The following is a 25,529-nucleotide window of genomic DNA, read 5'->3' on the forward strand; positions in this document are numbered from 1 at the left end:
TCCCTTGTAGAATCTATAAATGCCATGAACCAAATCCACATATACATGGAGTTTGCATAAAGATTTATGAGGTTCTCAAATCCTCTTCAGCCCAATTATGACCAAGTTAAAATTCTTTCTATTCCTTGGCCATACACTGAGTCCTTGCAGCAACCAGAACTATCCATGCTTGCCCTCCCCTCTGCGTCTTTGCCTCACACCTCCCTGTGCCAGCGCCCCTTATCCTAATTCATCCTTGGGGCAAAGCAGGGCCACGGTTTTCTCCCTCCACATCTGCAGATTCTCCAGGTCCTCACCACCCATCTCATGAGCCAGGGACTGGGTATGATGACAGAAGCAAGAGACGAGGCTTAGTAAATATTCTTTGAAGGGGTGAAGAAATAAGGGGACAGATTGGGGTCTAAACTAGAGCACAAACCCTTTGAGTCCCTGGAGGGTGCTTCATTCAACCATCCATCCTAACTAAAATCAATCATGCTGGGCTCTGAAGTCACAGCAGTGAACAAGTTGAACAATGGTTCAGATTCCTCCTGATAGTCCAAATTCGTAGCAGTTCAAATGGGCGGGGGACGGAAGGGCCTCTCTGACCCTGGCCCCCTTTTCCTTCCTGGCTTCGGAGTCGGGACCCGAGGAGGCACGCATGCGCACAGGGAGGTCCGCCTTCTGCCCGGAACTTCGGTTCTGGGCGCGGTGGCGCACCGGGCGGAACAGCGGGAAAGTGCTCAGCCGGAAGTGGCTGCTGAGAAGCCGGCGGCCGGGCTTAGTGTGCGGGTCCTGCCGCGCCAGTTAACAAGTAGAAAATCTGGATGGAGGCCGTGGCGACCGCGGCGGCTGGGAGGGAACCCAATGAAGGTGAGGTCCTGGCCACGCGGAGGTGGCGGGAGGGTGGGACTGCGGTGTCACTGGGAAATGAGTCCCCGTGAGCGCGAAGGAGAACTCTTTAAAGGAGGACACCTGTGCTCGGCCTTGCCTGTCCCCTTCACCACTTTGTCCAGGTTAACCTCCTTCACCCCATCCCTTCCCCCTAAATTAACCTCTTCCAAGTTCCAGGCCAGCCTTTTCCGAGTCCCAGGCTAACCCAGTTCCTTACCAGGCCAACCTGAGAAGGTTAACAAACCTCGCCCCGGCCCTGGGCTAACTCTCCCTTTGTCCCAGCCAACCCCGCTTCTCAAGTTACCTCCTTTTTGTCACACTGACTCTCCCCTTCGCCCAAAATTCACAGTCCCATCTGCTTCCTCGGGGTCCTTAATCCATTTCTGTGCTCCCCCGTTTCTTTCCGTTGCATTTTCAATCTCTATTCATACTGATGCCTTCCCATCAGTATCTTAAATGCTTTTGTTTTGCTCATCCTAAAATTCCACCCCACTGCTTCCGAGTAACCTCGTGTAGGATGAAGTGTGGTTGGGAGCACTGGTCATTGTTGAAGCTGGAGGGATATATTGGGGAGGGGGGATTGTACTCTCTACTTTTGTGCATGTTTGAAATTTTCCATAATAAAAATATTTTAACCTAAAAAAAATGTATTCCTTGATCCCGTGCTGCCTTCCAGAAACCATCTGTTTTCTCCAAAGAGTCATTCATACATGTCTCCATTTTCTCACCTCCCACCCATTGTAGTCTGACTGTTACCTTCAGAAACTGCTCTGATTAGGGTCTCCTAGAAATGATCGCCAGGTGTAGTCAAACTGAGTCACACCACCTTTTTTCTTACTAAACGACGTGGAGAATTCAATGCTGTGCAGCCCTCCGTCCTTGAAGGTTTTCCCTTGGTTTCTGTAACACCCCTTTCTGATTTCCTTAGTCTCAGGCTCCTCCTGCTTATTCTCTCTCTTCATTTCCTAGGGCTGTTGTCGCAAATTACCACAAACTGGGTGGCGTAAAACAACAGAAATGTATTCTCTGACGTGCTTGAGGCCAGAAGGCTGAAATCTAGGTGTCAGCAGGACTGTGGAGGTCTCCCCTCAGAGGCTCTAGGGAAAAACCCAGTCCTTGCCTCTTCCACCTCTGGAGGCTCCTGGCATTCCTTGGATTGTGACCACATCACTCTGATCTCTGCTTCCATCCGTCTTCACATTGTCATCTTCTGTGTGTGTCAAATCTTGGGCTCTCTTGTATAGGACACTGTGATGGTATTTAGGACCCACCCGGATAATGCAAGATAATCTCCCTGTCTCAAGATCCTGAACTTAATCACAGTTACAAAGACTCTTTTGTTGTTGTTGGCTATATAAGATGACACTCATAGGATCCAGGAAATAAGACATGGCTGTCTTTTGAGGGGCCTTTTTTTACCCTTTCACAGGCATATCTTCTCCCCTTCCAGTTAGGGCTCTTTCCTAGCCCCTCTTCTCATCCCTCTTCTCTTCACACACACACCCCTGCCCTCCCTATAACCTCTCATGTCCTTCAACTTTAGTCGTCTTGGCTCTGATGACCCCCACAACTCTGTCCCCAGCCTTGCACTTCTTTCCTGAGAAATCTCTAGTCCATGGACCAGTGGTCTCTTAGATGCCTCCCCTTGGGTGTCCCCTGGGCACATCATACCTTCCATGCTCCGAACTGACCTCAGCATCTTCCCCCAAACCTGCTCCTCCTCCATGTCTCTGTCTCAGTTTGACCAGTCCCCTGGTCAGAGCCCTGGATCTTAATTGGCTGCCCTGTCCTCCTTACCTCCCAGCCCTTCAGCCCCATGGCCTGACTACATGGCCTCCTGAGCATCTTTCTAACCACCACCCCTTTTATCCCCTCCTCCACAGCCCCTGCCCATCTCAGTCTTCTCTTGCCAGTAATGAAACCGCACCCCTAAAAGCCATGCACCTGTAACCATCACCTCCTTGCTCTTCCCCATCCCAGCCAAGCTACCTAAAGGAGTTGTCTATACTTTGTCTTGTTTGTCCAGCTTGGCTCCAGTTCCTACCACTTTTGAGAAGCGCCTCTCACCAAGGTTTGTCTAGCGCTCAGCTTTCCTGTTTCCAGCGCCTGCATTTTCTTTGATCTTGCCTGTAGACCCCCTCAGCTGGGTGCTCCCCAGCTGGATTGGGGAGCTGGATAGGAGGGGCTGGATTGGATCCCTCCCTTGGATTCTCAGCGTTGTCAGGCTCAGATTTACAGTTGTTGGACAGTGGTTGGTGAATTGTAAATGAGTAGGAGAGAATGAGTGAGTGAATATAATCATGGTTTAGTGAACAAATGAAAAGGTAGAAAATTGAGGGAATCAATAAATGAGGTGGTAAAGAACCAAGTACACTCTTGCCTCAGGACCTTTGTATTGGCTGTTCTCTCTGCCTGGAAGGAACTCTTTCCCCAGAAATCTCATGGCTCAGACCCTCATCACATCAGGTCTCTACCGAAATGTCACTTTTTTTGGCAAGGCCTTCTCTGTCTTAAAATTGCAGACCCTCCCCCCATCCCCTCCTCCTTCCCTCTTTACTTTTCTGCATAGCTCTTAGAACTACCTAACACACTGTATGCTTCCTAACACACCGTATTTTCAGTAATTATGGTTTTAATTGTCTGTGTCCCCACTAAAATGTCAGCTTCTTGCTTACTGTTACTGTGTTATCTCTAGGGCCTCGCATAGTGCCCAGAATATAGTAGGTGCACAATAAATGTGAAGTGAGTAAGGAATTGAACACCCAGTCCCCTCCACCCACTCCCTCTTCCCCATTCCCATCGCTGGATTAACAAATCTGCCTTCTCCCCACACTCTGCACAGAGCCCAGTCCTGGGCACTGGGGAGAGCTGAACTGGACGCCGGTCCCAACCAGACCCCTGGGCAAGGTGGAAGCAGCAGAGAGAGTGCCCCGGGCCCTGGACAGCGACCCCCCTGGGGCCAAGGAGACCGAGGCCGTGAGCGCTATGCTGCAGGCTGTGGCTGCCAGTCGCCTGCCAGTGTGCAGCCAGCAGCAGGGTGAGCCCGACCTGACCGAGCAGGAGAAGGTGGCCATCCTGGGCCTGCTGTACCATGAGAAGCCGCTGGTGTTCCTGGAGCGCTTTCGCACCAGCCTCCGTGAGGAGCACCTGGCCTGCTTTGGCCACTTGCGTGGTGACCACCGTGCAGACTTCTACTGTGCTGAGGTGGCCCGGCAGGGCGCTGCCCGGCCCCGTACTCTGCACACACGCCTGCGTAACCGGCGCTACGCTGCCCTGCGTGAGCTCATCCAAGGTGCGGAGCGATGGGCTGGGGGGGAAGGGTGGTGGCGGGGAATGAGGCAGGGGAGGTGGGAAACAAGGATTCAAGAGTAGAAACAGAGATCCTGGAAGATAAGTGCTGAGACAGAAGTGTGAAGTGACAGGGCAAGATACGTAGAGAAAGGGAAAGGCAACGGGAAGGTCAAAATTTAGGAGATGATAGAAATGCCATTTCAGATCGATGGGCTGAGGACATGGTACCCAGCACTGTGATAACTGGTTATCCCTTGGGAAAACTAGATCCCTCCTTCACACCAGACACAGGCATTGCCCGAAACCTAGGGCACTGTGTTGATGACCCTGGACGCAGAGGCCCTCTTGAACAAGACACATGGGAAAAGCATGAAGGAAAACATCAGTACTGTCTTGAGTGTGACGTAATGACAAGTGTCTTTATGACCAAAGATACTTAGCACTAAAGTTAAAAGATGAGAGCAAATGAAGCAGAGTGAGTTAAGTTTCTAGTTAGGGAGAAGGCACAGGCTTAGAGAGAGGGACATGGAAAGAGTGGGACACAATGACAGGAGCCAAATGAAGGCAGGAGGGAGGATGAATGAGGGGGGTTGGGTGACAAACTGAGAAAGCAGGAGAGACAGAGAGATGGGAGCAGAGGGAAAAACTGAGAGCCACAGAGAAGGGCTGACAGCCAGAGAGAAATTTGGTGGGAAACACCAGAAAGGTGTTGGGGGTAAGAGAGGCCAAGATGGAGGGCAGGACGGACTGTCACAGGCTGGGGCTCCAGAGGCCAGGCTTCCGGGCACATTCCAGCCCTTGCTAGCACTAACCGGTGGGAGGGGCCGGGACCAGTTTAACTGTCATCTGAGAGACAGAGCCTGTCCAGAAGGAACAGGCAGCCAGAAGAGATGCAAAGGACCCAGATTTGGGGGTTTGGGGAGCCAGGCTCACCTGAGGGGTGGCTGTAGGGAGGAACACTAGGGAGAGGTGAGATCTGCGGTCTGCAAGGCCCCCCCAGACCACCATATCTGGGCAGAGGCCCTGCCTTACGTGATCCCGAGCACACACATGCCAGCTCCACGCAGATGTACACGCACTTGCCAGCAGTGCAGGGCTCTCGGTGTGTGCGCCAGCAGCGGAGTGGAGCTCAGCAGACAGGCGTACACAGCCCACTGACTGCGCAGTACACCTGCCTGCAACTTCCTGCAACTCCAGACACACAGGTCCCCGTGGCCGTGTGCTGACACCTGGGAGAGTGTGTCCCTGTGTGGCCGAGCACATGCGCCAATACACAGGAGCTTGGGAATCCTGCCCAGGCACAGTTGTCTACGGGCCCCGGCCACCGGTGCTTCACGGCCTGGATGTCCATCGGCCTGACTGTGCACACACATGCTTAGACACGAGCACACGTGCAGACCCAGGCCTGGTCACACACGTATCCTCAGAGCATGTGTGAGGACTGGTGGCCACACGACCTCAGGCATCTGTGCATTGTTTCTTGCATGTTGGAATGTACCTGCACGCACGCACACGTGCATTCGTGTCTTCCTATGAGCATGGTCTCACACACACTGACACGTCTGTTCAGACACGCCCTACACGCAGCCCCTGGCCTCCCCTACAGGCCCCTGACCCCACGCCCGCCCTGTCTCCTGTGTGCAGGGGGCGAGTACTTCAGCGACGAGCAGATGCGGTTCCGGGCCCCGCTGCTGTACGAGCAGTACATCGGGCAGTACCTAACACAGGAGGAGCTCAGCGCCCGCACTGCAGCCCAACAGCCCCCCAAGCCCGGCTCCCCCGGCACGCCCGCCTGCTCGCTCTCCGACCTGCTGCTCCAGTCCTACCAGGAGCAGGAGCTGCAGCAGCGGCTGCTCCAGCAGCAGGAGGAGGAGGAGGCCTGCCTGGAGGAGGAGGAAGAGGAGGAAGACAGTGACGAGGAAGGTGAGGCCAGCAGCAGGGAGGCCTGGTGTCTAGACACCCCAGCCCTGGGCCTGCGTGTCTCCCCACTGCATGGCACCAGGCTGGGCCCCACCTGCAAGAGCAGACGTCGAGTCCGTCCCCCGCCGGGCCCACGCGCCCTGTGTGCCCTGGCCCTTCCCAGCCTCTCCAGCATCCGTGTCCACAGCCCTCAAAGGCACCAAGTGGTTCTCGCCTCCAGGCCTGTGCTCACGCCGTTCCCCCGGCCAGGAATGCCTTCCCGTCACCTGTCAGATGTCCGGTCCTGGCTCTATTCTGCAGCCCCCAGAGCACAGTATTGTCACGTGTTTGGTGTCACGTGTGCTCCGGGAGGACAGGGACCGGGGCCATCTTGGTCACTGCTATGTCCCCAGTGCCATCCAGCACAAAGGCGCTGTGTCCAGCGCCTGCCTGAGGGTGCCCCTCACGCCCCACCCACTGCGGGTGTCACCCCTTACAGATCAGAGCCCTGGCAAAGACTCGGAGGCCTGGGTGCCCGACTCTGAAGAGCGGCTGATCCTGCGGGACGAGTTCACCAGCAGGATGTACCAACGCTTCCTGGACGGCAAGGACGGGGGCTTCGACTACAGGTGCCCCCCGCCCCCGCCCAGGGCCGCCTAGCCCTCAGCTGCACGCAGGGACCTCCATGCAGGGCCGCCCTTCTCAGTGTCAGAGGCCCCAGAACACTTGCAGGTCATGGGCCTTGGGGTTTCAGATCACCCCAAGACCAGTGTGTGACCTTGGACTAGCTTTGTCCCTTTCGGAGCCTCAGTCCCCTCACCTGTAAGGAGGAAATGAGCAGGGCTGACAGCTTCGTATTGTTACATTGAAACATTTCTACTCGGGCAAGTGGGGTGGCCCGGCAGGATGCCGCTCCCCCAAGGCCTCCCAAGTATCCCCCAGGATGCAGACCTCCTACCTCCTCGTGCTAACGGAAGTCATCCCTGGGCAGGGCTCATGCATGGCGGGGAGGGGCTTGGGGGTGCCCCTGCAGGGCTGGTGGCTAATTTCTCCAGCATAATCCCAGGGACAACACACATGGGCCACCTGCTTTGAAAAAGATTTTGCCATTAGGGAGAAAGACACAGGAGCGTAAAGATAAATGGTTTTGTCAACTGAGGCAGTCTTGCCTTGTGGTCCTGAACACCCGTGTGGCAGCAGAGGGCCCCGGTTTCAAACCCAGCCCTGATGCCACGTGAACAAGCAGGCTCTTGGAGCACATCAGCGGAATGGGGATTGTGACTGCCACTGCCCCGTGACTGCATGGCTGGCCTGATCTGGAATCCTTTCAAGTCTGGCTGATCCACTTCCGGCTGGGGCGAGCCCCTCAGACTGAGTGCCCACAGAGCAGTGAGCAGGGTGCCTGGGCCATCGGGAAGCCCTCAAGGGCACTACTGCCGCCTACAGCCCACAAGGAAATCGGGCCTGGCTTGTGGAATGGGCAATGGTGCGGACTGAAGTCCCCTCTCCAGAGGGCGCTGCTGGGCAGCAGGGCCGAAAGGTCCCTCATCTGTGTCCAAGCTCTGGGAATGAAGCAGCGTTCGAGCTCTGGGAATGAAGCAGGGAACAAAACCCACGAGAGGGTTCCCTGCCCTGAAGGGGGTCCCACTGTGGGGCCTTCCACTGTGAGGAAGACAAGGGAACATCTGCCATCTAGTGGTGGTGGACCGGGAAGAAAAATGAAGTAGTGGAAGGGGGAGCAGAGCAGGGTAGCCAGGAGGGACTCGGAGCAGGTGACATTTGAGCAGAGAGCTGCAGGAAGCCAGGGGTAAGCAACATAAATACCTGGGGAAGAGCTTGCTGGCAGGAGGGCTGAGCAGTAGGAGGTCTCATCAGAGGGGCAGGCGGCCTGCAAAGGGCCTCCTGCACAGAAGTGAGCGTGAAGGGGTCAGGGCAGGGGTTCTGGGCCTCGGCACTGGGTCTCGGGTGGGTAGTTCCTGTGTGGCAGTGATCCTGCGGCCGCTGGATGCTGAGCAGTGTCCCTGGCCTCCACCCACTGGGTGCCGTAGCCGCCCTCCCAGTTATCACCAAATGTCCCCTGGGGGGCAGTGTTCTGGGCTGAGAACCACTGCCTTGGGAACGTGGGCCTGCATGTTACATCCAGAGAAAACAAGTTTTTATGTAAAATCTCTGATTTGAAAAATGTTGCCTTTTGTTTGAAGCTCTGAAGAGACCCAGCAGCCCCTTCCCAGGGTTAGCTGGGACTTACAGCTGCCAGCACAGGGCCCATAGGGCCTTTGGCCTCAGGGGGCCACAGCCATGTCCCCCGCTCTTCCAAAGGGTGAGGAGCAGGGAGGAGGGGGCTGGAGCCCCCAGGCTGAGCCCGCCCCTGACAGCCCCCTCTCCCTGCAGCACCGTGGACGACAATCCCGATTTCGACAACCTGGACATCGTGGCCCGGGATGAGGAGGAGAGGTACTTCGACGAAGAGGAGCCTGAGGACGCACCTAGCCCAGAGCTGGATGGGGACTGATGGCCCTGGCCCCCACCCTGGCCCCACCCAAACAAAGCAGCTGATCACATGCTGGCTCAGTGACTTTTTGCAGGGATCCCAATGTAGCCACCCACCCCACCAGCCTCACAGAGTCTGGTGCCATCTTAGACTGTCCTTCCCAACCCTGCCTCCCTCTCTTTCTTGCTATCCCTCTGGGCTTCTCTCTCTTTTTCCCCCTGCCTTTCTGTCTTCTTTGTGTTTCTCTCTCCCTCTCTCCACCTCACTTTTTCCTCGGTGCCTTTCTGTTTCTCCCCTTCTGTCGTGCCTTGGCCTCTGTCTCCATGACAGGGCCCAAGGTGAATTTCTTCCCCTTAAGCAAGGCCAGCGGGGCCCTTTGTAGCTAGAGCCAGCCAGGTTGACACCAGTGCCCAATTCAGGGTCCGTTTTGAGCTGTCAGTGCTAACCCCTGGGCCCCAGAGCAGCTCTCTGTCTCCCCTCCTGGGCCCTGCCTCTGTGGTCCTCCACCTGTCTGTTCTTTGTTGCTAGTTAGTTCTTGCTTCTGTTATGTTCCCTTCTCTCCTTTAGCCTTATGGGTGTGTGGTTCTTCCTGCTGGTTTTTTCCGTCTCTCAGCCTCTCTCTGTCTCTCAGCCTTTATTTCTGGGTTTCAATGTCATCTGACTGCTGAGTAGTACGGCCTCACTGCAGGGAGTGGGGAGACCCCAGGGGTGGCTGCAGCTGTCACCTCTCCCTCAGGACCCAGGCCTGGGAGGGGTGGGAAGGGGCAGCACTGGGGATCATGGGCCTGCCATCTTACATGTGGGGGAGGCGTACAAGGAGTGGGGACTCCCCTTCCAGCTCCACAGCCCCCCTCTGCCCAGCCACAATTTTCCCTTCCTTCACTTCCTCCACCTCCTTCTCCCTCTCCTGTTTACACTCCCCAAATATGCACAGGCTGTTATCATGGGTCCTGAGTCATCCCACACACACAGCCGGCCCCTAGTCTCTGCCCCCAGCCAGCCACAGGGCCCGCCCCAGAGCCCCCTGCCGCCCCAGGCTAATGGGAGCCAGATGGCCGCCTGGTGACTCAGCCACCGGCCTGTGGGAACCCAGGCGTCCCGCCTTCCCATGCCCCCACACCCAACTTATGCTCCCCCAGTAGACACATGGAGAAGGGCCGGCTGCTGGGGAAAGGTACGGCCAGGGGGCAGGGAGCAGGGGTCTGGGGACCTCTTAGTGCTCTGCGCCAGAGTGGTGGCATATTTCCATGGCCAAGCCTGAAGGACCCTCCAAGCCACCTCCTTGGGCATGTGGCCCAGAGTGAGGGTAGACCCCAGGGCCTGGGGCCTTGGCTCTTGACCCCAGGCCTCAGCTCTGCCCTCTGGGTCAACCAGAATTAAAGCCAGACACAGAAAGTGAGAACTGGACAGGGGCCAAGGGATGTCCAGGCTATTAAATGAGGCTATTAAAAAAGGAAAGTTCCGGTTTCTGAGAAGTTTTATCCTGTGCCAGGCCCGATGGAGATGCCTGACACTGCGCTGAATCCTCCAAACGTCCCTGTGAACTTGGGACTCAGGTCTGTTTCATAGACGGGTCAAGGGACGCCCACTCCAGGCTGCACAGTCATGAAAGGTGCACGTCTGGAACCTCAAGTCCTAGAGGCCACTCTGCCTCAGGCCCCCAGAGCAGGCAGACGCACAGATGTGGGAAGATGGGAGAAGAGTTAGCTGTTGAGGGTGACAGCAGCTAACGCTTTGGCTGCCCTTCCCATGTGCCAGGCACCATCTTCCACACAGGCATGACTGAACCATCACTGAGTGGCGCCTGTGTGCAGCGTGGAATCCGTGCTGATCATCTGGCCTCCAGAGGAGCCCAAGACAATCCAGCCTGCGAGGCTCAGAGCGTCCTGTGCTCGTGGCCTCAGCTTGGGAGCGCTCATGCATATACAGGCATCAGCCCTTAGTTACATTTTTTGCCAGTCTATCATTTCATCGTTAAATTTACACTTTGCCGTATATGTTTGTTATATAATTTTTAAAAATAAGAGACAACAGCAGTTGAGTCAGAATTAGGGTTAGTCAGATGGTGGAGACGGGAGCGTCTGTAGCTGAGAGACGGAAGTGGGACCGGTCAGACATCCCCTGGGTCACGGCCTCGGAGCTGCTGAGACCTGGAGTTGCCCGAGTGTCCTGCTCCACACTCCCAGGTCGGTTGGGGTGGGCGGAGAGGCTGAGTCAGGGCAGGAGGGCCGGTCTGGGGAGAGCCCCTCCGTGCACATCCGGCCCCCACCCCCGTGTCTCCTGTCTGTCCTGGCCCTGGCTGCCACCCCCAGCCCCCACGTCTGACATCTCCCTGCGTCCTGCCGGAGCTGACACTGACCCCTCCTCCGCTGCCTGCCTGCACTGGCCTTTCTCCCGCTCTCTCCTTTGCCCCCGCTCCGCCCCGCTTTCTGTCATCCTTTCATTCTGCCTCTGCATCTCTCACTGTCTTCCCCTCTCAGGCCCTTCTCTCTTCCTCCTCGTTCTTCCCGGACCTCTGCCTCCTCTCCTTTCCCTCCCTCCCTGTCATTCCCTCCACCCCAGGCTGGAGCTTCCCTTACTGTCTGTAACCCCATTTCCCCCTGCCTTTCTTTGTCAGGACCCTCCCGCTGTCACTCATGCTCCTCTTCTCCCTCATTTTTTCCTACCCCTCTCCTTGCTGTCTCTTGGCCCGCCCCCCTCGCCCCATCTCGGTCTGTCCCCTCTTCTCTGGCTCCCAGACCCTGGGAGTCCAGGTCAGATGTTCGCTGGTGGCCCCGGGAACCCAGAATGAGGGATCGCTCCTACCCACCCAGAGAGGGGGCGGGAAAGGGCAGCGAGGTTGCGGCCTGTCTGGCCAGAAGGAAGTGTCTGTGCTGTGGCCTGGTCACCCCCGCCCCCAGGACCTGCCGGCTGCCGCCACCCCGGGCTGGGGCCGAGTAAACACGGCCGCCGGCAGGCCAGGATATTTATACCGAGGGCCGGGCGCAGGTCCAGTGCCCACCGCAGCCCCTGCCCTGCCCTGCCCGCCACAGCCAGCCCCGAGCCAGCGTGGCACCAGCCGGCGAGGGAACACATCGCAGATGCAGCTTCCACTCAGCACAGAGGCCACTGGGCGCGTTGCCCAGGATGCCAGCGGCTTCACTGTGGAGGCATGATATGCCCCCCTCCCCGGGAAACACCAGCACAAAATGCCCATGAACGTAAACACACACACACCCCGCTGAGAACTCAAAACGCCCTTGAAGGCAATGCAAAATAGAAACTGCTCACACACTGCCCACACAACTGCTCACACACTGAGGTCACCAGCCCACGTGTGGGGACACACAATACAGACACCACCTGCTCAAAGACACCCACAGAGGCTGAAAACACCAGTCCCTGAGATGGACAGACACATACGCACACACACCGGGAGAAGGACAGCAAGCATGCTGGAAACACCCTGTGAACACACAAACATGCTCCAAACACCAGCGACATAAACACTGGGAACTGTCACACACACTGAGAACAGCTCGTGTAAGAAACACGAAACACTTCCTGGCGACACCTCACAGACCCATAAACACACACAAGACACTCACATTTCAAGTCAAATTCACACTACGGATACACAAACACACCTGGAGAAGAACAGGAAAGATGTTGACAAAATCCAGACAACACACCCCAGGTATATGACCCACTTGTACACACAGATTTGCCGAGTCACGTGTATCAGGACACAGAGCCCAGAGTGCACACCGACTTGGACAGCAGATACACACACCAGAAATGCAGCAGTCACCAACACGTGGAGGGGAATGCGTGCTGGGAACGTGCACATTGAAAATCCCCATCAACACCCAACACAGCCTGCAGGCACACAGCTGCTGAGTTAGAGACCCCCATGCTAGACACACACAATGGGGTCCCAAACATTCAAATTCACATTAGAAACAGAAGAGACACCAACATTCGATATCCAGAGATTTAGGGGGCAGGGGGCTTTCTCTTCCCCCCACCCTCTCTCCCGCTGACCGGGGTCCCAGGCCTGTCTGGGGCAGGGGGCAGGAAGGCCTCCCCCGGCCCTGCTTCCTGTCCCTTGGGGGCCGGATGAGAAGCTGGGGCTCCAACCGGAACCCAGGCTCCCCCCAGGACTTCCCTCCCTGCCGCGGCTGCGTGCAAAGGCTGGGGAGGGGAGCCAGGCACCCCCTACTCCAGGTCCTACCCCTGCGGTTGACTGGGGCCTGAGCTGCCTTGTCCTGACAGGGCCAGGCCACCCCAGAGACGTGGGTGTGGGGGGCAGGGCAGGGACAGCACTAATGGGGCGGGAAGGTGCTGAGCCCGCAAATTTCCTTCCGCAGTAGCGAGCAGGTGGGCGGGGTGTCACAAGGGAGTGGCCAGGGCTCAGCTCCGGCGACCGACTAGAAGCATGAATCCCCAGGTTGTAGCCAGGACTTGTTCTGAGGCCCAGGCACGAGCTGGGCTGGGCGTGTGAGGGCCACGATCCTGGGGGTGTGTCTGAGTGTGGGACTGCTCCGTCTGGGACCCGGGGTGTGACAGTGTGTCTGGCTATGACGGGTCAGCTGCCGTCTGCAGGGCTGTGTGGGACTCCCCAGGCCTGACTGAGTGGGCACAACCACCTGGCAGTCTGTGTGATCGTGACGTGTCAGGTCTCCGTGTGTGGTGTGTGTCTGGGTGGGACGGACGGGTCAGGCTGTGTCATGCGCACTGTGCCTGTTTGCGACCGTGCCCCCAGGGAGGATGTTTGTGTAACTGCTGGTGGGTCCCTGCCCAAGTCTCTGTTTCATTTCCTGATGGAGCTGTGATACAGAGAGGTGTGTGTCTATGTGTGGCACTGTCTCTGAATCTGCGTCCGGTGTGTAGTGGTTATATCTGTATGATTGTGTTTTGCTGTGTCCTTATTGAAGACTATGCTTGTGTGGGGTCCCAGTGAAGCTCCAAGGCTGGGTTGTGTGTGAGCTTGCATGCACGTGTGGGCTATGACTGCCGCCAGGGGTCCTGCAGGAGTTTGTGTGTCCACTGCGGCTCTGAGACGTGAATGTGCATGGCTGTGGAACTGTCCATATCTGAACCTCTGTATAAGTGTGAATGTGTGTTGCACATGTGCCAAATCAGGGGGCTGCAGTGAGTACAGTTCATGTCACTGTGTCCTTTCACAAGTGTCTCCATGAGGCTGGTGACTGGCTGTGGCGTGTCCTTGCATACAGAGTGAACTCTTCCTGCCCCCACCCCAACTCCGCCCTCTGTGGCTCCCAGACCCAGGGCAGGAGGAGTAACCACATTGCTAACCTGGGCTGGGCTGGGCTGGGAGAGCCCCAGGGCCCACTCACCCAGACCCAGTGCTACCCAAGGGCAAAGGAACATCGTACTCACACCATCCTCCCACAGGGCACCACTGGGGAAGGGAGCAGGTCAGGGTCCCTGGGAAGGGCAGGGGAGAGAGATGGGGGAACTGAAACCTGGGAGGTAGAGGGGAAACCCAGAAGGAAGCAGGAGAGAATTCACAAGCAAGACCACAGCAGATGGGAAGGAAGGCACAGAGAGAAACTTGCTGTAGCTCAGGGCACCACCATCTCTCACCTGGACAACTGGTCTCCCTGCAGTCACCTGTGTCCCCCCCCACCACCACCACCCCCATTCAGTCTACGCTCAACCAGCAGTCAGAGAGACCCTCTGAGCACCTAAGTCAAATCACGCCCCTCCTCTGTTCAGAACCTTGTCATGGCTCCCATCTTCCCCAGAGTACAAGTTCTCACAGGTTCCCACAGGCCTGATGTGGTCTGGGAAGCAGTACAAGTGCAGAAACTATGTGCAGAGACCCTTAACTCCCAACTGCCTGGGTTCAAGTCCCAGCTCTGCAGCTTGCTAGCTGTGTGACCTTAACAAATGGCATAACCTCTCTGTGCCTCAGTAGTCCCATCTGTAAAGTCTCTATAACAGAAATTAGTAACCTTTTTCTATAAAGGGTCAGATAGCAAATATATTTTATTGTGCATAGTTTCGCCTCAACTCTGCCCTTATAACAGTAAAACAGCCAGAGACAATCTGATTTGTGGCTGTGCTCCAATAAAACTTTATTTACAAAACAGGCAGTGTGTAAGAATTTGCCTGCAGGCCATAGATTGCCAACCGCTGCTCTGCTGAGCTGTGGGGCAAATGCAGTGAACTGGTAGATTCATACCTGGCATGGAGGATTGTTATTACTCTCTGGCCTGTGAGTGTTACCATCTGACTCAGCTCCCAACACCCTTCCCTTTGCCCCTCCCTTCCAACCACACTGGCCTTGTTCCTCCCTCCCTCACCCCAAGTTCATCCTTACTTGCAGTCTTTTTCTTTTGTTCTCCTATCAAGAACACTCCACTGCTGCCTTTAATTCCCGAATGACACCTCTTCCTAGAAGCCCTCCTTCCTCCCCAAAGCCATCTCTCACTCCATCCTGCTTTCCGGTCTCCGGGCCACTTACCACGTCTGTCTCCTCCCCAGAAAGTAGGTTCGTGGTGGGCAGGAACTACTCCCTTAACCTCTCTGGGCTTCAGTTTTGTCACCTAAATTGTTATGGTGATTAAATGAATTAAGGCACTTAGTACAGGCCCCAGGCGCTCAATAAATAAATCTAGTGTTTGCCTGGAGCACATGGAACAAAAGAAGTGCTCAGTAAGTTTTGTCTGAGGGGCAAATGAATGGTGGAGAGAGACAGGAAGAGACAGATGGAGTGGGAGTCTGCGAACGTCAGGAGGGAGACCCCGTCAGGCGCCCAACGACACACAAACCCCAGTCCTCTCTCCACCTTTAATAGGCTCCCAGGTGGGCTTGGCGGCCGGTGTCCTTAAATATAAGCCCAGCGAGGCGGGCGGGGGGGCGGGGCCGGGCCTGCCGTGGGGCGGGGCCTGCCGGCTCGGGGCGGGGCCTCAGCTGCACTTGCAGGAGCGTACGATCATGTTGGACAGCTGCTCCACCTTGGCCTTTCGGCCCACGTAGTACACGATGGGCAGAGGCTCCAGGGCCTGCGGCACGCAGCACGGCGCCGCCGATGCGCCGGGGTTGTGCTGGTTGTACAGGGCCAGGACCTGCGGGCGGGGTCAGGACCGGGGGTCACGGAGAGGGAACCCCACCCGCCAGCCCTCCCCACCTCGCTCCGCCTTATCTCACCACGTTAGGTCTCAATCTCCGCCTATCCCCACTTCCCACTCTTGGCTTATATCATAATTTTTCTCCTTCCACCTTCCTAACTCTGACTGTATCAGTCTGTGCACTCCTGCCTTTTTCTCTCTCATTCTGTCTCTGTTTCTCTCCTTTTCCTTCCATCTCCCTGCCTGTTCTCCGCCCCGCTCCCCCTTCCCCCCCTCAAGTTCCTCGGTCTCCGTGGGTCTCCCAAATCTCCATCTCCCTCTGCATCGTGTCTCGGGCTTGTCTCTAGCTTCTCGCATCTCTTTATCACCCGCTCCCCAATCTCCCTGTCTGTCTCCCCACTTCATCTCTGGTTTGACCTCTCTCTCTCCCCTCCTTAGGTCCCGGCTACCTCCAGCCCCGGGCGCGGGGGAGGGTGGAGGGACCAGGCGCACCTTGCTGTATTGCGTGTCCAGGCTCCAAATGTAGGGGCAGGGCCCCAGGCAGAAGTTGGCGTGGTAACCCTTGGGCTCGTGGATCCACTTCCAGCCCAGGTCCTTGCGGAAGTCGATGTAGAGCTGCCGCACGCAGCAGTTCTTCTCCGTGGAGCTGCGGGCAGGACCGGAGGAACCCGAGTCAGGACGACCAGCCGAGCCAGCGCACCGCCACCCCCTGCAAGGGCGGGCCATGCCCTTCCTCCCGGGGGGTGTGTCTCGGTATGTGTTTCACGCTGGTGGCCCCCCCCACACAGGCCCCCCACACACACCCGCACGGTCTCCATCTTGGTCTCCCTTGTATCCCCTGTGATAACAGTAACAACCGTCATAGTTAATGATAATTAACACTGATAAAGCACTTCCTCTAGTCAAGCACTGTGCTAACAGCAACATAATAAACAGTCTCATGCAGTGCTCAAAACAAGCCTGTAAGAAGCCAAGCGACCCTTCACAGGGATGGCTAAATAAATCATGGGACATCCACGCACTGGAACATAAAGAACATAGTGCAGCTCCACACGGCTGATGTGTTTTCTGTGTGCAACAAATGTTTATTGAACTGCTGCTGGGCTGGGATTGGGGCCTCGGTGCAAACAATATTGACAGAAATCCCTGCCCTCTGGGGCCACGTGCCAGAGATTGTCATGTTGCTCCTCTGCCCGGAACATGGCTCCAGTCTCCTTCTGGACAAATGCTGGAAGTCCTTACCATGAACCACAAGGCACTACTGGATCTGGCCAATCTCAACTCCCTCTCCACTCTCACTCTACTCCAGCTACACTAGCATCCTCAGTGTTCCTCAAACAGTCCTACACCAGGGCCTTTGCACTTGCTGTTCCTTCGGCCTGGCTTGCTATTCCCATACATATCCACTCTGGCTCATTTCTTCACTTCATTTAAATGTATGTTCAAGTGTCCTTCACTCACGGATCCTTAACTCCAAGAACTGCCTGGCATGCAGTAGGTACTCAATAAATCGTCAAATAAATGCAATGTCATCTCCTCAGAGTCCTTCCAAAACCTTCCTACCCAAAATACCAATCCAAATGATTGTTAATTTCACTCAGTGTAACAACAGCATTGCAGGTATGCAAGAAAATATGAAAATGTGATTTAAAGTGGGACAAAATCTTAATACCTGTGGAAGCTGGATGAGGAGAGTTCATGGGAGTTCAATATACTTTCCTGGTTTCTTTTATATACGTTTGAAAATTTCCATAATAAACAATTTTTTCAATCAGAATAAGAAAAACAGTCCCCACTATCTCTTTCTGTACCTTTCCTCTGATTTATTTTCCGTCTTAGAACTTATAGCCACTTGCTCTATCTATTAGAGATTGATTTGTTTATCTGTCTTCCTCTGAGGACAGGACTTTTTGTCCGTTTTGCCCCCTAATATATCCTCAATGCCTACAACAGTACCTAGTACACAGTAAGCACTCTGCAAATATTGGATGTATGAATTAATTGTTCAACATGTTAGGTTTTTAAAAAGCAAGTTGAAGAATAGTGGTATATAAGACGCTACTGGACTTATGAGCTCTGTCCCATCTCAGATCCAAAGGTCAGTCCTCCTGAGCTGGGGCCCAGGCTTCTGCTTATCTGCAAGGACCTGGGACATTTTATGTGCAGGCCCCTGGGGCCATGGCCGAGATGGGCAGGGAGCTTGGCTAAAAATCTTGACTCACGGGCAGTGAGAACACTTTATAATGCAGGTTCAAAACATGTGAAAGAAACACTATGCAAAGTACCGTGTGATCTGAATTCTGTTTTGCATAAAGCAACTGGAAGGAAATATATTAAAATGTTGACAGTGACGTTTTATATGTGATATGATGGGTAATATCTTTTATATTTGTATTTCTGTGACACTTATATTTAGTATGGTGGGTGAGCCTTCTGTATTTTCCAAATTCTCCACAGTAGATATGTGTTACTTTTAGAATCAGAAAAAACCTGAAAAGAAAGAAAATGCAACTCCTTCTTCCCCCCACACCGACCCCCAAATAAGACTCTAGCATTTGGAAAAAATAAAAATATATATGAATATGTATAAGTGTCTTGTGCAGAGACTCTCTGAAAGTTAGACACAAATATAATGAAAGTGGCTGCCTCTTTAGAGAGGGCTTAGGGGTCAGAGCTGGAGGGTCTCTGAGATCCTTTCTAGGTTTGGTACGTGTGCATTTATTTACCTATTCAGATAGTAATCAATGGAGAATTCATCAGTTAATTTCAAAATACTGCGAGGTAGGCATTATTATTATACCCATTTGAAGGTTCAAGAAACTGAGGCTCCGAGAAGAAGGATGTTGCCTGCTCATGTATAGCTTGTAAGAGGTGGAGCTCGGGGCCAGGTTCACAGCTGACTGTGTGTCACCACAGAGCATGTGACCGCCTCTGCCTAGCACAACCGTGTCAGTTCAAGCAGAGGGGAAAGAGGCGATGACACAGGATCTCTGGGAGCAAGACAAGGCCTTTCCAAGAGCCACAGAGCCCTGAGAAGGGAGTCAGGAAACTGAGATCCTTGAGCTCAGTTTCCTCCTCCATAGTCTGGTTCCTCCTCCATAGTCTGGTTAGGCCTCAGTTTCCCCATCCAAGATGCGGGGGATATTGGATCAAATAAGGTGCTGATAACCTGAGGGCCAAAGAGGCATCAGGAAGTCTATATATGGGCTCAGGGAGGGTCCAGAGCCCCCCAAACCAAATGCACATATGTGTGTATGTATGCACATATTTATATTTATAAAGGAAAAGGTTCCTGGCTTTTGGCTTCTCAAGGGGGTCCTAGACTCACAAAAATGGAAGAACCAGTGTCCAGAATAGTCTTTCATGTCCGGTCCTACTCTGGCTGGGGTTCTAAGGTCCTGCGATTTGAATAGTTTGTGATTCTATTACCAAACTCAGCAGTTCTCCATCTCCATGTGGGGCCCCGGGAGCAGCAGCAGCTTAGTCTGAGAACTTGTAGGGAATGCAGATACTTGGGCTCCACACCAGACCCCCTGAATCAGAAACTGGGGGTGGGGGTGGGGAACAGCAAGCCAGCTTTCACAAGGCCTCCTGGTGACCCTACACTACGATACACACAGTCTGCACCCTTGCAAAGCTCTTGGGAAGCTCCTCTGCCGTCCAGTCCGTCTGCACCCAACAGGGCCTGATGAGTAAAAGACACCCACCTGCGGCCCCAGGGCAGGCAAGGGGGCCTCGCATCCTCCTTGGATGCTGGGGCAGGGGTCAGAGAGGCTTCCCAGCGGAGACAGTTTTTGAGCTAAGATCAATTTCTTATTATGGAAAGCCTCAAACATACACAAAAGCAGAGAATATTGTATTGAACCCTCCTGTGTGCATGACACTCAGCAAGTCCCAGCCGACCTCACTGCATTCATCTGTACCCCGACCCACTTCCTCTCCCCCATATCATTTCACCCACAGACATTTCCATATGTATCTCCAAGAAATTCAAGACTATTTTAAAACATAACCACAATACCACATAAGAAAACTTAATAAGTCCTTGATATTGAGTATCTAGAGTTCACATTTCCCCAACTGTCTCATCTTTTTTTTAAAGAGTCTTTTTTAAAGAGACTCTTTTTTTAAAGAGTCTAAAAATAAAGATCCAACTAAGGTCTATACATTGCAGTGGGTTGGTATATATCTTATGATTCGTTTTAAAATCTACAGAAGCATCTCTTTGTCCTCTCTTTGCACTGTATTTGTTGAAGAAACCGAATCTGGTTTCCCACAGTCTAGGTGTTGCTGACGGCACGCTTGTGGTGGTGTTTAACATGGCCCACTATCCTGGTATTTCTAGAAAATTGGTAGTTGGATCTACCATCTTGATCAGCTTCAGGTTCGATTTTTTGGCAAGACTTCCTAGGTGATACTGTGTCCCTCTCCATGAAGGTTCCCGTGGCCGGCTGCCTCTTTTTAATTAGCTGTTGGCGGGCTGAGGGTAGGACCTGGTGGTGAAGGACCTTGGGAGCAGAGCTGACTTTCCAGCAGGGGAAGAGCATGTGACAAAGCCCAGAGGCACCACCAAAAACATTAAGCAAGGGAGGGACAGGGGCAGATTATCATTCTATATTCGCAACATTCTGATCTGAATTTCAAAATTCTAGAAATCCAACTTTTCAACTTTCTTAGACTGCATCTCAAGAGTCTAACACTCCAACAGCATTTCCAGCTTTCTAGGACTCCCACATTCCAACTGCCCAGGATCTCGGCATTCTTGAATTCCAATATCGCAATACGGCATTCCAACATTCCACAGCTCTGAGCCCATCATTCAAGAGGTGCAAGCTGCCACTTTCTAAGCTCCCAGCCTTCCAAGAATCTGACATTCCAGCCCTGAGCCCCAACACTCCAGGATACCAATATTCTGGCGTTCTCCATTAATGGGTTCAAATATTTAAATGCAGGATTCCACCATTCTAAGCCCAAGATTCGAGGACTCCAATCTGCCAGCATTGGAGACTCCAATCTATCAATGGTATAGGAACCAACATGAGCAACTTTCCAATTCTGAAATCCCAAATTCTAGGATCCCAACACTCCTTGAGTCCAACATTGTCAGATTTCAACAATTAACGCTGAATTCCATCATCCTAGAATCCCAACATTCTAGAACCCCAACCTGTCAACAATAGAGGAATCGAGCATGGCGACCTTCCAACACTGAATTCCCACATTCTTGGTGTGCAACATTCTGATAATCTCCGATTCCCACACACCAGCAAAAAAGTAACGAGATCTCAACCTTCAAGGACTTCCAGTTTGCACATCCCAGCATTCCAGAACCCGAACCTCATCCCCTGGGCCCCCGCCCCCCAGACCAAAGAGGACGCCAGCCCAAGCAAAGTACCAGCCAGGTGCCCAACCTTCAGCACCTGGCCAGGCCCCCAGGCTGGAAGGCCTCAGTCTTCACCTGAAGCAGTAGTTGGTGTCCAGGGCTCGGCGGTGCCGGGAGCTCTGCATTTTCTGGGCTCTCTCCAGCGGGGTGGCCATGAGGAGCAGGAAGGGCCGATTTATGCTATGGATGGTGGCTAGGTCACCCCGACGGCCAACACTGATTCCTGTTTTAGTTTGGGAGTCAGGAGGTGGGGGGAGACATATACACATACTCTCAGATGGATGAATGGGGGGATGGGCAGGGAGAGGGGGGTCACACACACAAACACACACACACACACACACACACACACACACACACACTGCACATGACCCTGGGACAGAGGGGTGCGCCTCACCGTTGATTTCCACCTGGAGCGTGTTATCTTTGCTGTCACAGGAGCAGTGGGCACTGAGGCGAAAGCCCAGGATTTCCCCTGTGGGAGTGAGAACATGGGAGCCCATGTGAGGGGGTGGCTGGCCCAGCCCCTTCCCCGGCCTGCCTTCCCTGCACCCTGTAGCTCCAGTTCTTGCTGCCTCCTCCACCTCTGCCTTCAGGCCTCAGCTTACATGTCACCTCCTCCAAGAGGCCCTCCACTGTCACACCATTTTCTTTTCTCCAGAGCACTGACCCTCTCCCACATCTGTATTTGGCTATTTATTTCCCTCATTGTTCTCAGTGGAGAGCGGGATGCATGGGCGCAGGGACCCTTGTTTTCTGTTCCCCGCAGGGCCTGGCCCCCAGTCATAAAAACAAACATCTACAGATTGCACACTGAGCTCCAGGCTTGTTCTAAATGCTCTGTGGGCATTATCTCCTTTAATCCTCACCAGAGCTCCCCGTTTTACAGATGAGAATGCCCAGGCACACAGAGAGGAGGTGACATGCCCAAAGTGGGAAAAGGCAGGGCTGGGGTGCACATGCACTCCCAGCTTCTTGCCCCCACAGCTGTGGGAGAAAGACTTCTAGAATGAATGAGTGATTTTCTATGTTCCTACTATGTGTTTGACCCTGTACCGGTGCTCTGCCCAAACAGGCCTTTGTCCAACAGCTTTGGAGACTCCTCCCATCTCCCACCTGCTCCTTAACCCCCATCCTTTCTTCTGGCCAAACCATCACGTATCCCATGATCCTCGACACAATCACCACCATCCAGAAAGCCCTCTCGGACCCCCACTCTAGATAGGTTTGGGTGTCTTCTCTGGGCTCCCCCATCCCGCCTCTGACCATTCTGGTCATCACACTGCCTGCTAAGGATTTGGCAAGACTTCCTAGGGGTCTAGAAAGGACTGTGGGCCCCATGAAGACAGGACCTAGAAGCCATCTTAATTACCGCTGTGTCCCCTGCACCACCGGCATAAGGCCAGGCACAGAGCAGGGACCTACTGGCATTTATTAAATGGTGGCATGAATGAAAGAGGGAGACTAGGAGGGAGAGTGGGCACTGTGGACTCAGCCAGGACAGACACCATCCTCTTCCGGACAGACCAGTTGTGTCAGACTGTCTCTGGAATCAGGACCTTTGCACAACCTGCCCCTCTGCCTCCAACAGTCTTGTCCTTCCTTCTTTCCTAGGCTGGTCCCACTTATCCCTCGTACATCAGCTTCAAAATCCCCTCTTCCAGGAAGCCCTCTTTGACCGCAGGCTAGGCAGGCACCTCCTCTGGGCTCCCCATCCCAGGCCTGCCCATTCTGGGTCATTACTATCTGGTTTACAGGTCTTTCATCCCCACACCCCAGCAATGAACCATGAGCAATGTGAAAGCAAGGATGGGGCTGTTTTGGTCACTGCTGTGTCCCCAGAATCACCCAGCCCAGAGCAGGTGCTCAGGAAATGAATCAATCCATTAATCATTCAGGTTTGAGTGTCTGGGAGGAGGGCCAGGTCTCAGCTCTTTGGCACCAACATAGGGTGGGGGATGCTGGGCAGGGTAGCCCCAGGACAAACAATGGGGTTGACCCCATTGCAAAAAAGGGGCGGGGCAGATAAGCAGTCCTCACCTTTGAGGCTTAGCCACTGCCGAATGACTCCAGTGACCTCAAAGGACAGCCACTCAGGCGTGTCGCTGGGGGCCAGCAGCTGGTTGCTGAGGTAGCGCCAGGAACTGTTGCTGTATTTCTGGGGGATGATGCATGGGAAGAGAGAGAGGGTGGGTAGATACTGCCAGATGCCCGCATGTTCACTGAATGCACACCCCACTCCACTACAGGCCCTTGGACAGTCCCCTCCCAGACATTCATGCTGTGGGGCCCAGAGAAAAGAGGAGGAGAGAGCTCTGGGCTGGGATCAAAGCAACTGGGCCACTCAGCTTTGGCCCAACCCCCTTCTGGGCCATGGAAATTCTTGGCCCCTTACAGCTTGGACAATCCACAGGGTTAAGATTCTCCTGCAGACATCTTGGGCTTCACTCAGCATACAGTTCTGCAAATTTGACACCCCGAATTCTGAGTCTATAACTTTCTAGGTGCTTCCGGTAGAAGTCATTGTATAACTCCAGGGTTTGACACCAACCCAACAATTACGCAGTCAATGAGCCTGAGAAGGTCTAAGAGACTCACGTTCCAGGAGTCTTTCAGGTCACAAACCCAGAAGCTGCAGACTGCTGACATCTGTATGGAATGACCCCCTGGGACTGGACAGAACATTCCAGGGGCTGGCAGCATAAAGCTGGATTTTCTAGACTCCAAGACGTTAACATCAGACAAAGTTCCCTTGTTGTAAGAGTCTAACATCTACCATCAAGTCTAAAGTTCCATGTGACATGGATTCGAGGTCACATGATATTCTAGAGACTCTAGCCTTCCCAGAGGCCCCATTCTCAATCTTCCTGAAGACTCCAGATCTTCTAGAACAGAGCTATCCAAGAGACCTCTCTGTGACGATGGAAATGTTTTTTATCTGTGGCGTCCAAAATAGCCATTAACCAAATGTGGCTATGGCTGCTTGAAATGTGGCCAGTGAAACTGAGGAATTGAATTTTTGCTTTTATTTAAATTTAAGCAACTTAAATGGCCATATGTGGCTAACGGCTACCATATAGGACAGAGCGGGTTGAGAACTCCCAACTTTTCTAAAGATTTCAATTTTCAAGAGTCTTGCATTCTAGAGTCCAATTACTAAGATTACAGCCATCTAAGCGGTTAACATTCTGGGGTGCTAGGAGTCTGAAGGTTTAAAGAGCCCTGTGATCCCACAGTCTGTACTCCATCCTTCATGGCCCGTCTGTGTGGACCCTGCAGCCACCTGCCGTCCTGTTGCCCCACCTGGCCAGTGCCCCACCTGGTACAGCTCCACGTGCTGCTCCACTCTCAATTTGTGCCTCTGCATACGCAGCTCTGCCCGGGAGAGCAACTCGGGTTTGGGCACTGCTTCCTGGAGCTCCGACGTGTTGAAAAACATGTATATGCTGTGTTTGTTATGCTTGAATGTCTCATAGATTTCTAGGCAGAAGGAGCGGAGAGGGGGCATGTCAGGAGTGTGGCAGGGGTGGGGCAGCCGGCACACTCCAGGTCTAAGAGCTGAGAGCCCTGGGGTGGAGTTCCACCCTGACACTTTTTAGCTATGTGACTGTGGGCAAGTGGCTTGGCCTCTCTGGGTTTGTTTCCTCCTCTGTAAAACAGGGTCCTAACCACCCTTCTCTCCCATCACCTGTAAAGGGCCCACTCAGTACAGACTGGCACCAAAGGTGTACTCCCCTGCTTGCGCAGGCCTCCCCAGCACTTGACGCCTCAAATGCAAGTTACATGACAGCGCACAGTCACAAGGGTATTCGGAGCAGCCCATGCTTCCACTGCCTTCCACTGCTGTGACCTTGGCAAGTCACATTCTCTCTTGAAGCCTCAGTTTCCTGCTATTCTTTGGGAAATGGCTTCCACATCAAGCTCCCTGCCTTCCAAACCAGGCTTTCCTAGCTGAAGTGCTATGCAACTTTGGGCAAATGAATTCCTCTCATTGTGCCAGATTCTCACCTGTAAAACAAGGAACGACTAACTGCAGGGTGAGAGTGTGACATAAGTGACACAATGCAGATGAAGCGGGTAGCACAGAGTCTGCACACAGTGGTCACTCTAATGTGCACGTTAAAGCACGCTCACTACTTGCCAGGCGATATTCAAAGCACTTCGCATTTAAACTTCACAACAACCCCAGGAGGAACACACTATTTATTATACCTGTTTTATAGAGGGGGAAACCGAGGCACAGGAGATTAAGAAATTTGCCCCAAGGTCACATAGCTAGGAAGCTGCAGAAAGGGATTCAAACTCAGGAAGTCTAGTTCCAGACTTCAACCGCTCTCAACTACTAGGGTACGCAGCCTCCCTGCTAATATGATATTTATTATTATTATTATTATTATTATTAATTGTTTCCTCCCTTAGCTGGTTAGAGAAGGCAAAGTTCATTTTAGGTAGGAATGGCTTAGTGGGGTTAGAAAATTAGGAAGAGTGTTTACTAGTTCAGGATAAGTTTGGG

At 53.8% G+C, this 25,529-nt stretch overlaps 2 protein-coding genes across 3 annotated transcripts in view; one reads left to right on the plus strand and one right to left on the minus strand.

Moving 5' to 3' along the window:
- Positions 1-16,159, plus strand: CCDC97 (coiled-coil domain containing 97; the record flags this gene model as incomplete). 2 transcript variants are annotated; one of them, XM_081031989.1, is made up of 6 exons in its annotated part: positions 1-852; positions 3,716-4,165; positions 5,809-6,087; positions 6,563-6,692; positions 8,455-8,517; positions 16,072-16,159. In XM_081031989.1, exons 1-6 carry the CDS (start codon positions 807-809, stop codon positions 16,157-16,159), a joined length of 1,056 nt encoding a protein of 351 aa, XP_080888115.1. In that variant the 5' UTR covers positions 1-806. The 2 variants fall into 2 exon arrangements, with proteins under 2 accessions (XP_080888115.1, XP_080888116.1); XM_081031990.1 differs by lacking the exon at positions 16,072-16,159 and having other exon boundaries at positions 8,455-10,285.
- The window catches only part of TGFB1 (transforming growth factor beta 1), a 14,370-nt gene continuing 3,200 nt past the window's right edge, over positions 14,360-25,529 (minus strand). Inside the window, exons 2-7 of the mRNA XM_081031988.1 lie at positions 24,336-24,496; positions 23,057-23,174; positions 21,414-21,491; positions 21,092-21,239; positions 16,126-16,279; positions 14,360-15,630 (exon numbers count right to left, since the gene is read on the minus strand). Of these exons, the coding sequence (XP_080888114.1) occupies positions 15,472-15,630; positions 16,126-16,279; positions 21,092-21,239; positions 21,414-21,491; positions 23,057-23,174; positions 24,336-24,496 (818 nt within the window). The 3' untranslated portion in view covers positions 14,360-15,471. The remainder of the gene's footprint in view (positions 15,631-16,125; positions 16,280-21,091; positions 21,240-21,413; positions 21,492-23,056; positions 23,175-24,335; positions 24,497-25,529) is intronic.

This window comes from Rhinolophus hipposideros (assembly GCF_964194185.1).
Source record: "Rhinolophus hipposideros genome assembly, chromosome: 21".
In the NCBI taxonomy this organism is placed as follows: Eukaryota; Metazoa; Chordata; class Mammalia; order Chiroptera; family Rhinolophidae; genus Rhinolophus; species Rhinolophus hipposideros.